This window comes from Parasteatoda tepidariorum, chromosome X1, assembly GCF_043381705.1.
Source record: "Parasteatoda tepidariorum isolate YZ-2023 chromosome X1, CAS_Ptep_4.0, whole genome shotgun sequence".
Taxonomy (NCBI): Eukaryota; Metazoa; Arthropoda; class Arachnida; order Araneae; family Theridiidae; genus Parasteatoda; species Parasteatoda tepidariorum.
Window position 1 is genome coordinate 27,623,642 of NC_092214.1, and position 14,573 is coordinate 27,638,214.

Sequence of the window (14,573 nt, forward strand, 5' to 3'; positions counted from 1 at the left end):
GGCTANTCGTGGGGGAATTGTCTCCCATGGCCTGTCCTTATTAATATTGGTATGCAAAACTTATTCAACTAAAATTCCTTTGAATTATATTTATATATTGTACCTCGAGCTCTGCAAATATATAAAATAAAAGCTTATTAATTCTGATCCAGTTCAAGTATTATTTTCATCATCTCCTGATTTCAGCATCAATCTTCAATTGGACCAGTATACAATATACTAACTTCCACCCTCACCTTAATATTCCACCATCTCAACATATATGGCATCCTGAATCCTCCTTCATATTATGCATTTCTTGTATTTTTCCTGGACTTTTGCAAAACCTTCGGGGAGCAAATTTTGACATTTGTCTGGCTCTCTCTCAATAGAAAAGGTTTTGTTCTATGGCTTCCGGAGCTGGTACCCCCTGAAGACGTCGGCTTCAGTGGCCATATTTTTATTTCCATTGTTTTCTTTATTGCTTCAATTATTCTTTCTTTTGAAAATTTCTGCTGCTTTGCGTGTTTTTTTTTCAAGGAAAGTTCTGTTATTATAAAATTAAATATTTTGTATTCTTTTACTTAATTTTTTAACAGTTTTCTTTTATTTTATCTGAATTATGCTTTTCTCTGTGCAAAAGAAAAAGGGTCACACTTGATCTTGATATCCTTTTACTCATGTTTTATGATCTTATCTTTTCTAGATTATTAGAGCCATCTGTTAGAAACACTGCTAACTAAAAAAAATGAAATATAGTACAAATTACTACAAACATGTTAATGCATGTTGGAATAAAGTAACAAACTGTTTGGAGTTTAAGACAAATCAGGAAGATAATTGATTCTAACTATATTGATGTTGCTTGTTTTGAATAAGACATTTTTTTTCTTATTTTTCATTTTATCTTTGTATACATATAGCTTAGCTTACTTATAAGAAAATGGGATTTTCACGAACCTGAAAAAATATGTTTTTTTTTTTTGTTTAATATTTGTGTCAGTATTTCAATTGCAAAACCTTTTGTCTGCTTTTTTGAAAAATTTTGTTTAATAATTCTATGTTAATCAATTCTATGCTATAAGCATTTTGTGGAAGTGTAAAATTAGCATATTTCACAAGTTATCTCAGCTCAGTATATGAGAATTGAAAATAAAAACTAGTTTTACATTTCAGATTATACTAGTTTAATTTCACCTAATCGTCAATATTTTAACAATTTTAGGTATCCCAAAAAATTCTTTAGCCATTTGTATAAATCTTGTTACAAAAAAGTTACGTAAGTAAAGATAGCTTATTTTTACAGACACAGTGCTTTTTCTTTACTTCTCTTATTATATTTTAGCATAACAAATTGTTTCCCCTTAATAAGGCTGGAAATATGTTATTGTTTTCTTATTTATTAAAATTTATTCGAAGTGCACTGTAAAATTTCTATTAAAGTTTAAAATTATGTTACTATTTAGTTTCATTTTTATGCTTGTTATCATTATTATTATGCTTATTATTATTATAAAAATTTTCATCTGTTTTGAGGGCTGCTATATATGTTTATATACTTAAAATTTATTTTTTTCAGAACCTCCTGAAACCAATTTGTTGTATCACTTGCAGTGATTCTGTTTTATTACTGGTAAGCTTTTTTAAATTGTGTTGTTTAGTTTCTTTAAAATTTTATATTAAAATTTCTAATATTCTATCCTATTATAACTTTGATTTCAGCAGAGCTATAAAGCAGGGTTATAGCAAAAAGTAGAAAAATTAGGCAATTACAGACTAACAGCATAATCAATTATGTCAAATCGAAGAAAAGAATCTTTCTGCTACGAGCATTCCAGTTTGAGTTTTTGCTTCTAGCAATGCTTATATTTTATCTTATAACCTTTAGTATGAAGCATTATATTTAATCTCAGTATTTTAAGTCAGTGATCTCCAACCTCTCAGCTGCGAACTGAAACTGGTCCTTGGATCAAATGGTACCAGGCCATCCACAAAACTTTAAATTATTCCCATTTTATTTACTGTGCTGTATTTTCCCTCAGTTTTGTATTACTTTCCATGAATTTCCATGAACGAGAGGTTAACTGGGAGCTGAGAAGCGTCACTTAAAGCCGCACCAATGCCATGCATGTAATTGTAATTTATTTAGAAGGCATGTTTAAATACAATTAAATTAAAATTATTAAATTAGAACAATCCAAAATATAAACAATAAATGATGCTAACCTCTGTGGGCTGCAGTAAAATTATCAAACGTTGACTGGTCCATGGTGATAAAAATGTTGGGAAGCACTGCCTTAAGTGAAATAATTATAAACCTTTAAACTAACAAGCTTTATGATTTAAAATTCATATCTATATACTACTTAATTTTCAAGTGTAATAAAATGCACTAACTGGTATAAAAATTAATTTTCTCTGAACTTGTATGCCTTCTTTTTATTATCTTGAATATAGCAATCAAAAAAATACATGCCAAACTAAATTTTAAATTTGCCTATATATAGGTACTTAAGATAAAAGTGCTTAAAATAGATAATGTTGTTTTATGATCAACATTTTCCTCATGTCCTATTTAAGTAACTCATAAATTAAAGATGTTTGAACACAATTTTAAAATTTATTTATTTGAACATAATTACTACAAATAAATAAGTTTTATTAAAAATTTATTTTTTAATTTAATGCTTATTAGAAAATGTATTGATTTTTTAATAAAATATATTCATATTCTTTTGGCCTTTGAAAGGATTTTAAATCGGGGTGTATTTTTATGTCTAACATCTTTATAGGTTTGCCATTGTTAACACTTAGGAGGCAAAAGACTATGATACATTACACGCAATGTTAAAAGCAGAGAGACTGTAATTGCAGTCATGAGAAAGACAACAATGATGGGCTATAATCTGTTACGTTTAATAAACTTATATTTGTTATTTAAATATGTTTTATTTTGAAATAATGTTTTATTTGCTACTCATTTATTAACTAAGTCTTTTTTTTATTTACAAAGTTATTACTTCATATCATTAATATTTAGAAAATATGAACGAAAAATTCTGGATTTGCTGATTACCTGTTCAAAAACATTGGAAATCATGCTTACATACAAATTGTTAGAATAAACTTAATTTATTTTTATGAAACTATATTCAATGTAATTTAAATATATTTAGTGATAAAATGTTTCTAAGTTTAGTGATAAAAGAATTCCATGCATCTGTTCTATTGTTTTTATAAGAAACATTTTTTAACCAAATCCTCATTGGGTATGTTTTTCAGGGAGATTCTCTTGCACGATTTTATCTATATTCTTTGCCACAAGTGAGTTTTTATTCTTTGATTCAGAGTACTCATCCTGGTGTGCCTTCAAAAATTGCTTTAAATTGTGTCTCTGAGTAAGTATGTTTCTAATATGAATAAATATGAATAAATACAATTATACTATGCATATTGAAGTAATATTATCTGGAATATGCAGTTAAGTTCAGTAAACGAGGAAAATAATAATATAAGCATGTTGTTTACATTAATCTTTTGTTTATTTATTTTTGCAGTGTGATGGCTTGTATCAATGTCTTTGGAGAAATTACCTTCCATGCTATTTCAGATTATTGGAATTCATCAAAAAACCACTCTGATTCAAACCCTCTAAGTATTAAGAGATCTTCCTTTGATTCTAAACAACCATTTCAAAAAACTACTGAATCTGGCATAATTGATGAAACATCTGATTCCAGAATATCTAGATCAAAAGCAAATTTCAATTCAATGAAATCAGGAAAATTTTCACTCTCTAATTCTCTGGAGCCAAATGGAATTATGATAGATAATGAAGAAAGTGAGAGTTTTGGAGGTTTTCAACAACAAAAGTGGAGGAGTTCAAAAACTGTTTCTGATTCTTTATCAGGATTTGGTGAAAAATCCAACTTCAATTCAAGAAGTGATGCAACTACTGTTTCTTCGAAGCCTATAGAATTTGATCGCAAATGTGCTTGGGATATTTTGTGGGCATCTGTAAGTATATTTGGAATTCCTTTTTGTTATTCAATTATAGCTGGAGAAGAGATTTTATAGTTTTGCCTTTTTTAAAAAATTTTGCTCATTTCTGCAAAAAAATAAGTGATTACTACCACTTAGCAAGAATTATAATTGCTTTTTTTATAAATTTTATAGCTTCTATATTTTTAAAGCTTTTATCAGAAGTAAGTTTATTCCAGTGGCTTTAATAATTATAGAAGAAAGCTTATGATATTGAGAGTAAAAAAGATGTAACAAAACATTCTCCATCTTTAGCTTTGAAAGATGAGAAACAAATTTGTGCTCTGAAGTATATGAAGAAATTTTAATGTATAGTAATATTTAAAATAAGAATGTAAAATATTTTTATTTTTTGAATCAGTGGTTTCTTATAATCCATAAATGAATAATACAAAGAATTATTTTACTTTATTCTTTTTTTCACAGGATGATGGACAAATGTGTGCAATTATGGATAAAATGAGAATGTACATTTATCGAGGAACAGAACCTGAAGTAAGCTTTTTCTTCTAATTGTAATGTAAGATTATATATAGAAGTTTTTCATGCTTAATTTCAATTAATACACATTATCTTTTTTGCTTTTAATTCTTCATATAAAACATTTGTTGGCTAGGAGCTATTTTGAAAACGTCACTTATTTTTCCTACTATTATTTTTAATTACTCTCTTTCTAAATTGAAAGTTATTTCATTACAGAAACAAAAACATTTCTTTTATGTTAATTTCTTTTTCCATCTCATTTATGTTTTCCAAAAATGTGAACTTTAATGTTTTATCTACATTGCATTGCATACTTGTTAACTTTTCCATTGGTTACTTCAATCTTGCATATGTATCCCTTAACGGGCATGAAATTAACCCAGGTCTATCTGATACCTAATATGTCATAAACTGTTTTGATAGATATAGCTCATGTTTGTGAGGCATTCTAAGTTTTAATGGTTATTGCTTGCTACTTTACGAAAATAATGTCTGTTATAACAAAGCTTGATCTTTAAAAAGATAGTTGATCAGTAGTAAAATCAGATAGTTGAAAGAAGTAAAAAGTAATAAAATTAACATGCAAATTTTTAAAATTTTAAAAAAAGAATCCTCTAAAAAATTTATTATCTGAAAAGCTGTGAATTATTGATGAACTAGCATATTATTAATGCACTTTTCAATATTTTTTGTAACAAATCATTTGTAATTTTTAAAATAGTTTATTTTTCTAAAATAGTGTATGCTTATTTCTAGTCAGGGAAATAAAATAATGCACCATTTAATTTCCACTAGCTTCGTTTATATCTGTGCCCTTGTGATGTGAAATAATAATCACTTTGGCAATTTACATAAGGCAATGATGTGTGACCCATGTGTAGATGTGTTAAACTCTTTTTTTATAACTAAATAGCTGTCATTCTGTTTATGATTTGGCCTGTATATTTATAATAATATTTAACTTAGTTTTTAGTAAGAACTTTTCATCTTGGATTATGAAATTCTCGTCTGGTATTACGCTATCTTGTAAAAGTTCATTGAAGCATAAAATACCTAGATATTTTTTTTATTGAAACAAAAGCTACAGATGGTATATCTCTATTTTTATTAACATAAATGACTTGGCATAGTTTAATACAGCTGTGATTCAAAATTCTTATGAAAATCTATTTCATCATTTTCAAAATAATATTACAAATTAACTATTTTCAGGAGCCCATGACATGCTTGGGCTATATGTGTGAATTTAAAGATTTAGAGGTAAAAGCAGTGCTTTTAACAGATTTAATGCAAAATCCTGATGAACCAGAGGATGTATATTTTTTTAAGAATGATGTTAAAGTAAGTTATTCTAAATTATACATTAATTTTTCATAGCTCTATAAAAAGCTGGAACATTTTATTGAATTATATTATACCAAATTTTAGTATCTGTATACTTGTAATTTCGTAATTCAACTTATCAAAAACCTTGAAAATATAACAGCAAAAATTTTCATTGCTTATAATCATTTTTACGAACAGCAGCACCACATTAAAAAGGGCACTATAAATAACGAAAGAAATGTATGCAATTAAATAAGGAAAAATGTAAAGCAATATACTGAATAAGCATAACGTAGGTTAAAGAAGTAAATGTTACAATACCTTATTGTATACTTATAAATGGTTTAGTTGTATATTTTATTCAAAATTCTTATTAATTAAAAATTTACAATGAAATTTTTAAGTTTATTTGTAGATTTAATGAAGTTGTGTGATCATAATATTTTTATGCTCATATGTAAAAAAGTATACATAATATGTATTTTGAATGCATAAAAGTTTTATATGATGTTCTATATAAAATGTTTTATATTTGTGTATGAGATCTCTATTACTATATTCTGAAATGTTTCGTTGCTGTTGTTTTCAAAAATTTTGTAAATAGGCATGAACAAAAAGTTACTTGAAAATAGATACTACAAGTAATATGCCATTTTTAGTAAATTGGTTTATGACCAAAGAGTCTACATATCCTAGATGCCAGTTCACTGTGACACCTAACGAATCGTAGTTAACACCCAATATTTTATAAAAACATTAACATTAAAGTTAAAAGCTGTTCCGTTTCGTAACTAAATAGGTCCTAACAATTTTGCACTTTTGTAGACCTCTGCTTATAATTATTTTTCCTGAAGAGAAAAAAGCAAGTTTTATAAGTCAAGTATTTAAATTTTTAAATCGATCTTTTCAACAGATAAACTTATAAATGATAATGTAACTTATATTTAGTAGCATTATTTTCACACTATCTATTATGTCTACATAAAATCTTCCAGTTTTTTTTTTGTAGATTATTGCATTCTACTTTTTACTGTGTTATTTTAAATCCCCCATTAAATTTGTTTAGGATATTTGATTTGCGTCTGTTATAAAAGAAAAACATTGGTCATCTTTATGAAGCTTTTATGTTATTTTATTTTCCTTTTCTAGTCACTTAGAGATACAAGGAATCTAATTAGCAATGTTGGATTGAAGGATGCTGCTCAATTCATTGAAGAGAATCCTCATCCTAGATTATGGTAACAGTTTGTCATGCTTTATAGAGAGACTTATAATCTTGTATTATTCAATTATTTTGTACTATTCATTCAATAGTTCAATTTGTGAAATTCCATTTGAATATATCGGTACAATTTACTTGTAAATCTTGGTCTGTATTTAGTTATAATTCTTTTTTTTAAATTTTAATTTGATTTGATTATAATTTAATGAAGTTTATTGCATTTAGGGAATTTCAAATTTTTGCTGTCTTTTTTAAATGCAAATTTATTTGAACTGTATTCAAGATTGTACAAAAAATCTCCATTATTATAAATTTATTACAGATATTGTCAATTATTTTGCATCTTTTTTAGTTCCATTACTCATTAATAATAGAAAAGATGCCTTTTTTGCTTTTTTCTGAAAGTCAATGTTTTAATTTTTATCTTTAGGCGCTTACTTGCTGAAGGAGCTTTACTTAAAATGGATTTTACAACTGCAGAATCTGCTTTTGTGAGGTGTAAAGACTATCAAGGAATTCAATTTGTCAAAAATGTTTCCGGTATAAATGTATGTAATAAACACTATTGTTCTCTATTTTTATAGAACTGTTTTCTTTTCCATTTTTTATTCCCTTTTTTTATTTAAATATTTAGTATTATCAAATATGATTAAATTTATTACATTATTTTTCAAAAAAGTATAGTTTTTAAATAGAAAATAATTATTTTCATTAATTTTTTTAATTAATTACTCAATATTCTTTGTGAAACTACCCCATAATATTTTATGCAACTGTTATTTTTGTTTTTATCTTCTCGGTAGAATGATACGATCAAAAGAGCTGAGGTACAAGCTTATTTTGGTAACTTTGATGAAGTTGACCGCATATATTTATCAACTGACAGAGTGTAAGTAAAATAATTCTATTTAGCTAACTACATTAAATCTCACTATTTAACTTTTTTGTTTTTATAAATGCTATTGATTTCCATTTATGAGATAAAGGCACTGTTATCAAAGTATAGGTTCCTAACTAAATGGGTATCTTCAGGTATCCATAAATTGTTTTCTAGGGAGACGTGTTTCTCACATGTGGTAAAAATTAAGGCTCTTAAAATCACAATCTTATAATAATTTTAATTCTTTTTTTATAATTTTCTGTGTAGTTTTTTTATTTAAGGAAATATTTGCATTTATATATTATGCTGCTTGAGTGACTGTCTTGGTTTAAAGCCTAATTTTTTAAAAAAATTGAAGTATAAAAATAGTCTCTAGCTTTTGTATTAAATTAGAAATAATTAACTGTGGCATGCATTTAAGATACTTTAAATATAAACATTAAAAAATATAAAATAAAAAGAAAATATTGCTACCGCTGCGCTATAACAACTAGCTCTAGAGTGACTCTTAATAAGTCTTTCCCTTTTTATAACGAATTCATATTTTGGCCTCAATAATACAAACAATAAAATATTATGAGTTTTACCCCTTTATTTCAGTAAGAGTAAGTTAAGTTTTTTTTAATTTATCACTTATCTGCTTAAGATGTATTATTTCTTTCAACTCATAATTTATATTAATGATAAATGTGGTTTAACAGAATATATGTTTGTGATTAATCTAAAATTTCAAAAACTTACTGTTTAAAATTTACTATATATTTTTTTTCTTAATTTAGTGTTTATAAATTTTTATTCTGAACTGTTTATTTAGTAAAGAAATTTTACTGTTTTAATGCAATTAGCTGATGCTTTTATATATTTATTGAAACTGTTGTATAATTTAGGTTCAAGGCTTACTGTATAAGATCAGTTACTCAATTTTTATTTGTTTTTAAAGCTTGAATATTGTCTTTATTAACCAAGAGATTTTGCACACTATTCTTGATGTTTGCTATACAATTTAGGCTTTCTATATAATCTTATTAAAAAGCAAGCTTTAGTAGGAACAAGAAGTTAGTTTTAAACTCATATGACTCTTTATTTATTGAGGTCAATGTTATTGGTACACTTCTAATTTGTTTTTGTATGCATTTCTAATTATTCATGAAAGGTTGCATAACAATTTTATTAAAAGAACATATTAAAATATTATGTTAATTTGTTGGGGTTTTTTTAAATTTAGAATATCTGCTATTGATTTGCATCGTCTTTTGGGAAATTGGTTTAGAGTATTTGAGCTGTTAAAAGGGGATCTTTTAGAAGTGACAGAAATGGAAGAAGCTTGGAATGGTGTTGCTGATTACTATTTTGACAGACAACAATGGTAACATATACAGTAACTATTTGAAAAAGTTAGTTTTTTTACCGCATATAAAATTTTACTTTTCTGTATAGTGAAGTAAAATTTTATTTAAAAAACATTTCCTGAACAGTAACAGAAAAAGTTTAAAATAAATACATTTTTAAAAATTATATGTCTTAAATAAGTTTTTATGTCTTAAATAAGTTTTTATGTCTTGAATGATAGGTTTACAAATATTTTCAAAAACATACATTTTTACTACTTAGAACTATTAAATATTTTGTACTTATTTCTTTAATATAAGTTAGACAAGTATACAATTCTTGTAATATAAGTTAGAAAAAACAACAAATATTTTATATGAAATTAAAGATTGCATACTTTTGGTTGAAAATAGAAAAACTGTCTTCTTCGCTATAAAATTAAACAAAGAATAAATAGATTTATCAACTATTAAAATTAGGAAAAACATTTCACTGAAAAAACCTATGTTATTAATTTTTTTCTTACATTATATCTCTTTGTGGGACATTTTCTTAAAATAATTGTCCCTCCCCCCCATAGTTAACTTCAATTGTGCTATTATAGTGACCAAAAATAATAAGAAATGCAGTTTCAATATAAAGAGAAAGTAAACCACAATTCTTATAAAAATAGAGCTAATGAATTCTTTAATAAATTTCCTTATCAATGCATTTTTCTTTTCATTCTGTTTGGGCAACTACTTTAAACTTATTATAATAATGTGTAGCGTTATTATTTTGTTTATAACATTTAACTATCTAGATATTCTGTATGAAAATCGGATACTATTTCACCTAATCTCACATATTAATCTTGATTTTCATTAACTATTCCTGCGGACATAATTTTATCCAGTTTTACTTAAATTTAGCTTCTTACATTAAACTTCAATAACCATCTAATAAAATTTCTCCACATTTTTTTAAAGTTATTCACCCTTAATTTTTCATTTTATATATGACAAAAATGAAATTTTTTCTCTGTGTTAGTCCACTGTAAAAGCATGTTTTAAAAATTTTAAATATATAAGCAATAAAAAAATTTGATTGCATATAAATAATTAGAAAGTTTAATCTGCGATGTAACATGAAAGCCCACTTTCTTAATATTATTTCATTTTAAACTTTTCTGTTGCAGTGGTATGAATTTTTGACTCGAAATAGTTTGGGTTTTCAATTTAGTATTATTTTTAGCAATTATCATAAATGATAATAGTGTCTTTTTTTTTCTTATGAATTCAGATCATATGCAGTTCAGATCATATGCAGTCAGATCATATGCATGAGATTAAATGTTAGTCAAATGTGCAGTTTTATAACTATTTTTTTGTCTTTTAATTGCAACTCTAAAATTGTATTTCTATTCTTTGGTTATTTTATTATCTCTTTTTACCCATAAAATTGTGATAAATATTTAAATTTCAATGTTCATGCTACTTTTACTTGATTAAACTAATCATTATTTTTTTAATGAATATATATTTTCAGTTTCAGCTGCATAAATATCTTTCCTAAATTAACAATCAAATGTACCCTGCATGTAAATGTTTGAATATCTCATAATAATTAATCTTACTTAAGTATTTTTCTTAAAATTGTATAAGATAGGAAGTGAATCTTTAGTTTCACAATTTTAAAGAAAATACTTAAGTTTATAAATTTTCCATATATCTTTTATTTTTCATCTTGTTCAAGTGTGAGAAGATATTTTTTTAACTGTTTAAACAATTTTTGAAATTTTTAGTAAAAACCCTTTGCACTGTTCTATCATGAATATTGTTCCTAGAACTACTGTAAAATGTAAAGGAAATATTTTTCGTGTAGGAAGTTGAGAAAAATTTAGAATTTTGTATTTTGCAATTTTATATTGTGTGTCATTTTCCTTATAAGGTTCCAAAATTTATAAAATTCATACATTCTAACTATTCATGTATGCATTTTCCCGTTTGCAGACTATCTTGTGCAAAAACCATATTTTAGGAAAAAAATTATTTGTGTTATTAATGTGTTGATTAAATAAAAGGGATAGAGAACAACAGAAGGAGATGTTGGCAATGAAAAGATTAGGCATGTTATAAAGATATTGTATCACCAAGTGAAATTACATATTTTGCTCAATGATTGGTGTATTATTGTTAGGGATACAATCATTCCTCGTGTTTAGCCCAAATTATTTGGCGCATACTTTCTGTTCTTTTTCTGTAAGAAATTTTAGATTTCTTTAATTGGAAAAAATCTAGCTCTTACATTTTAGTTAAAAGTAAGCATTATTTTGCAATAAGAATACATATTAATTTTTTCTTATGTTTTTTTTTTTTTTTTTTCATATGAAAAACGTTTTTTTAAGTTCTAACATATCTTTTATAGTTATTGATTTTTAAATGAATCATTCCCAAAAAGTTCTGCAAATGTTGTCCTTTAAGTTCAATAGCATTTAGATTTTTATATTGTCTTGATATTTCAAACCTTGCAATAATAATAGAGCACATTTCTAGTTGTTACTTACCTAATTTCATGATAAGAAATTATTAAAACAATAGCTTAAAATTGTTTATATTTTTTAAAACTATATGATATTCATTTATTTTGAAAAGCAAGCAGGGGCAACAACATCAGAAAAATGACTCTTGTCACTCTTTAATGTCATTCTTGAATTAATAAATTTAATTGAACTCAATTTTGCTTTTCTCTTTTTAATTTTCCTTGTATTTTGTGTACCATAAAGGAATTATAAGAAATTTCAAAATTTTATTCTTAAACACGCTTTTTATTACTGTGTAAGTAACTATGTTGAATGCATATTAATAAATAGGAAGGCAGGGAAAAAGAGAAGGGTTTTTGAACCAGATTTCTAAAATTTATATTCCCTTAGATAAAAATTTGTTCCAGCTGTGCAGTGTACCATTAATTCTACAGTTTCTTGGAGCACTCAAAGAACACCATTTGAACTGCTAACAGAAATAAAAATATGAACAAAAAAAGGGCTTAAAAATTCTGCAAATATTGGTAGAAGAGAACATAAAATCCTTTATCCAAGAGAGAGAGAACATCCAAGAAGAAGCTAAAAAGAATGTCTGGAAGATCCAAGAAGAGAACCGCAGGCAATACAATAAAAGAAAGAAGAAAGCCAATGAATATCAAGTAGGAGACTTAGTTGCAATCCAGAGAAGTCAGTTTGGATCTGGTTTTAAATTAAGACCACAGTTCTTCGGTCGCAACTAAATAAAAAAGTAAAGGAGAACGGTAGATACGATGTATTAAAAGTCGGGAATCATGAAGGACCAAGTGACTCTTCATCTACAGCTGACCACATGAAACCATGGTCAGTAAATTTAAAAAAAAAAACATTTATTTTCCATACTTTGCTTTCTCGTTTTTCTATTTTGCAGGTAACTGTTTCTTAGATAATAGAAAAAAATGCAGACATTTTCACCTCAGGATGGCCAAAATGAAGTAGATATTATAGAACTTCATCCTCAAAACCATCAACTTTCTCACTGAAAGGTGCTAGTCTGTCTACAAGGGCAAAATCTCAGAATCCATGGAGCCATAGTGTCTGGACGGAAAAGTCCCGAAATATTCATTTGACTTATTCTTTTTTTTAGATCTATATACTTTTAGTCGTCAGTCTTTGTTCTGCAACGCTGCGTGTAGGCAGCTCTCTGCTATCGATGTAGCTGTTATACTTATTTTCCTTCTTTATTAAATTTAGCTTAATTCTTAAATTAATTGTTGTCTTTTTTTTTCTCTCTTATTTCACAAATCACTACATATATGTATTAAAATAATATTATCTTGAATTATTTAAATCTTTATTAAGAAGAAATTAAAAGTAAAAATGAAGTTTTACTTATTTCATTTTGATTTAGGTCTGAGGCATTAAACTATTATGAAAAGGCTCACAATGAAGACAGAATTGCAGAATGCCAGTATATGCTTGAAGACTATTCAGGACTTGAAAAATTATTAAATGATTTACCAGAAAATCATGCATTGTTACCAGTAAGTTTTGAAATTCTTTGTAGGTGACTATTATAGAAGTTTATATTATCTTGAAAATGTTTTTTTTAAGAATATCAAGTGCTTAAATATTTGTTAATTTTAATTCTACTAAAGCGTATTTAATTTTTTTGACTTAAAGAACTGTACAGACCTAAAATATTTTAGTTCCTCATTATGGTTTAAGGAAAAGTTCATAATCAAAATAATGTTTTTATTGTTAGGAACTAGGTTCGATGTTTGCATCTGTTGGTATGTGTGAGCAAGCAGTCTCTTCATACATTAAGGTATCTTTTTATTTTGATTATTTATATGCTAGCTATTTTTGTATTAGTTTCTTGAGATAATTCAAATGAATGTATGCCCAAATTTTTTTTTTTTTAATTCAGCTTTTTATTAAAAAAATAAAATAGTTCTTTTCAATGAAAATATCTTAAATTGTAAATACTTCTAAACACTTTTATAAAATATAATGCATAATTAATCTAGTTTTATGTAAAATAGTTTTAATCATATTAATATGCCCTCTCATGCATGACAACATGAAAAGAAGTTGTAATTGAAACAATTTAATAAATATTTTTTCTTAAAATTATTTTGATAATAAACTTTATAATGGATCAAGATATTGCAGATCTGTTCTCCATTTTCACTGTAACTTTGCTTGATATTTTTTTAATTCAAGCAGTTGTTAGAAGTTATGCAACTGAAAAATTATTAATTCATTGAAAGATTATATCTATATAATCATTATAGTAAGTGGTAGGAATGTGGATGTGTGTATACATCAATTTTAATTTGTCACTTTTAAGAGAGTTTCTTTAATATGAAAAAGTAAATAAGTTGAGGAGTTATTAAAGTTAATCTGTGTATGTTGGAAGGTATTGTTTTGCCCATACGGCAAAATTGTTTTGTATTAAAGCATGTAGTGATTTTCTTTTTGTAGTCTTAAATCTAAAGCTTCTACTATATCTAAAATATTAATTTTGACACTGTTAATATTATGTTCTCTAAAATGATTCAATTCCTGGTTATTCTATCTTGTTTCAATTTTTTTTCTTTTGAGTGCTCCTCACGCTATTTTATTGATATATTTTGCTTTGTCTATATTGATACAATATTAGAAAGCACTCCTTTTTGCAGATATAATTGTGTGAGCTGATGAAGAGATTAAATCTTTTTTTTTCCAGGATTTTATTAATTTTTTTTTTAATAATTTTTTTTTCTCTTTTTTCATAAATTTTGTCACTTAATTCCTTTTTTTTCTTTAATATA

At 25.9% G+C, this 14,573-nt stretch overlaps 1 protein-coding gene across 2 annotated transcripts in view; it reads left to right on the forward strand.

The window, feature by feature from the left end:
• Positions 1 to 14,573, forward strand: part of LOC107446665 (intraflagellar transport protein Oseg4) — a 45,912-nt gene that overhangs the window by 22,261 nt on the left and 9,078 nt on the right. For both annotated transcript variants that reach the window (XM_016061365.3, XM_043043946.2), the window contains exons 15-25: positions 1,559 to 1,612; positions 3,262 to 3,377; positions 3,537 to 3,996; positions 4,447 to 4,515; positions 5,716 to 5,844; positions 6,979 to 7,067; positions 7,482 to 7,599; positions 7,855 to 7,940; positions 9,157 to 9,297; positions 13,169 to 13,301; positions 13,523 to 13,585. In XM_016061365.3, coding sequence (XP_015916851.1) covers positions 1,559 to 1,612; positions 3,262 to 3,377; positions 3,537 to 3,996; positions 4,447 to 4,515; positions 5,716 to 5,844; positions 6,979 to 7,067; positions 7,482 to 7,599; positions 7,855 to 7,940; positions 9,157 to 9,297; positions 13,169 to 13,301; positions 13,523 to 13,585 — 1,458 coding nt within the window. The remainder of the gene's footprint in view (positions 1 to 1,558; positions 1,613 to 3,261; positions 3,378 to 3,536; positions 3,997 to 4,446; positions 4,516 to 5,715; positions 5,845 to 6,978; positions 7,068 to 7,481; positions 7,600 to 7,854; positions 7,941 to 9,156; positions 9,298 to 13,168; positions 13,302 to 13,522; positions 13,586 to 14,573) is intronic.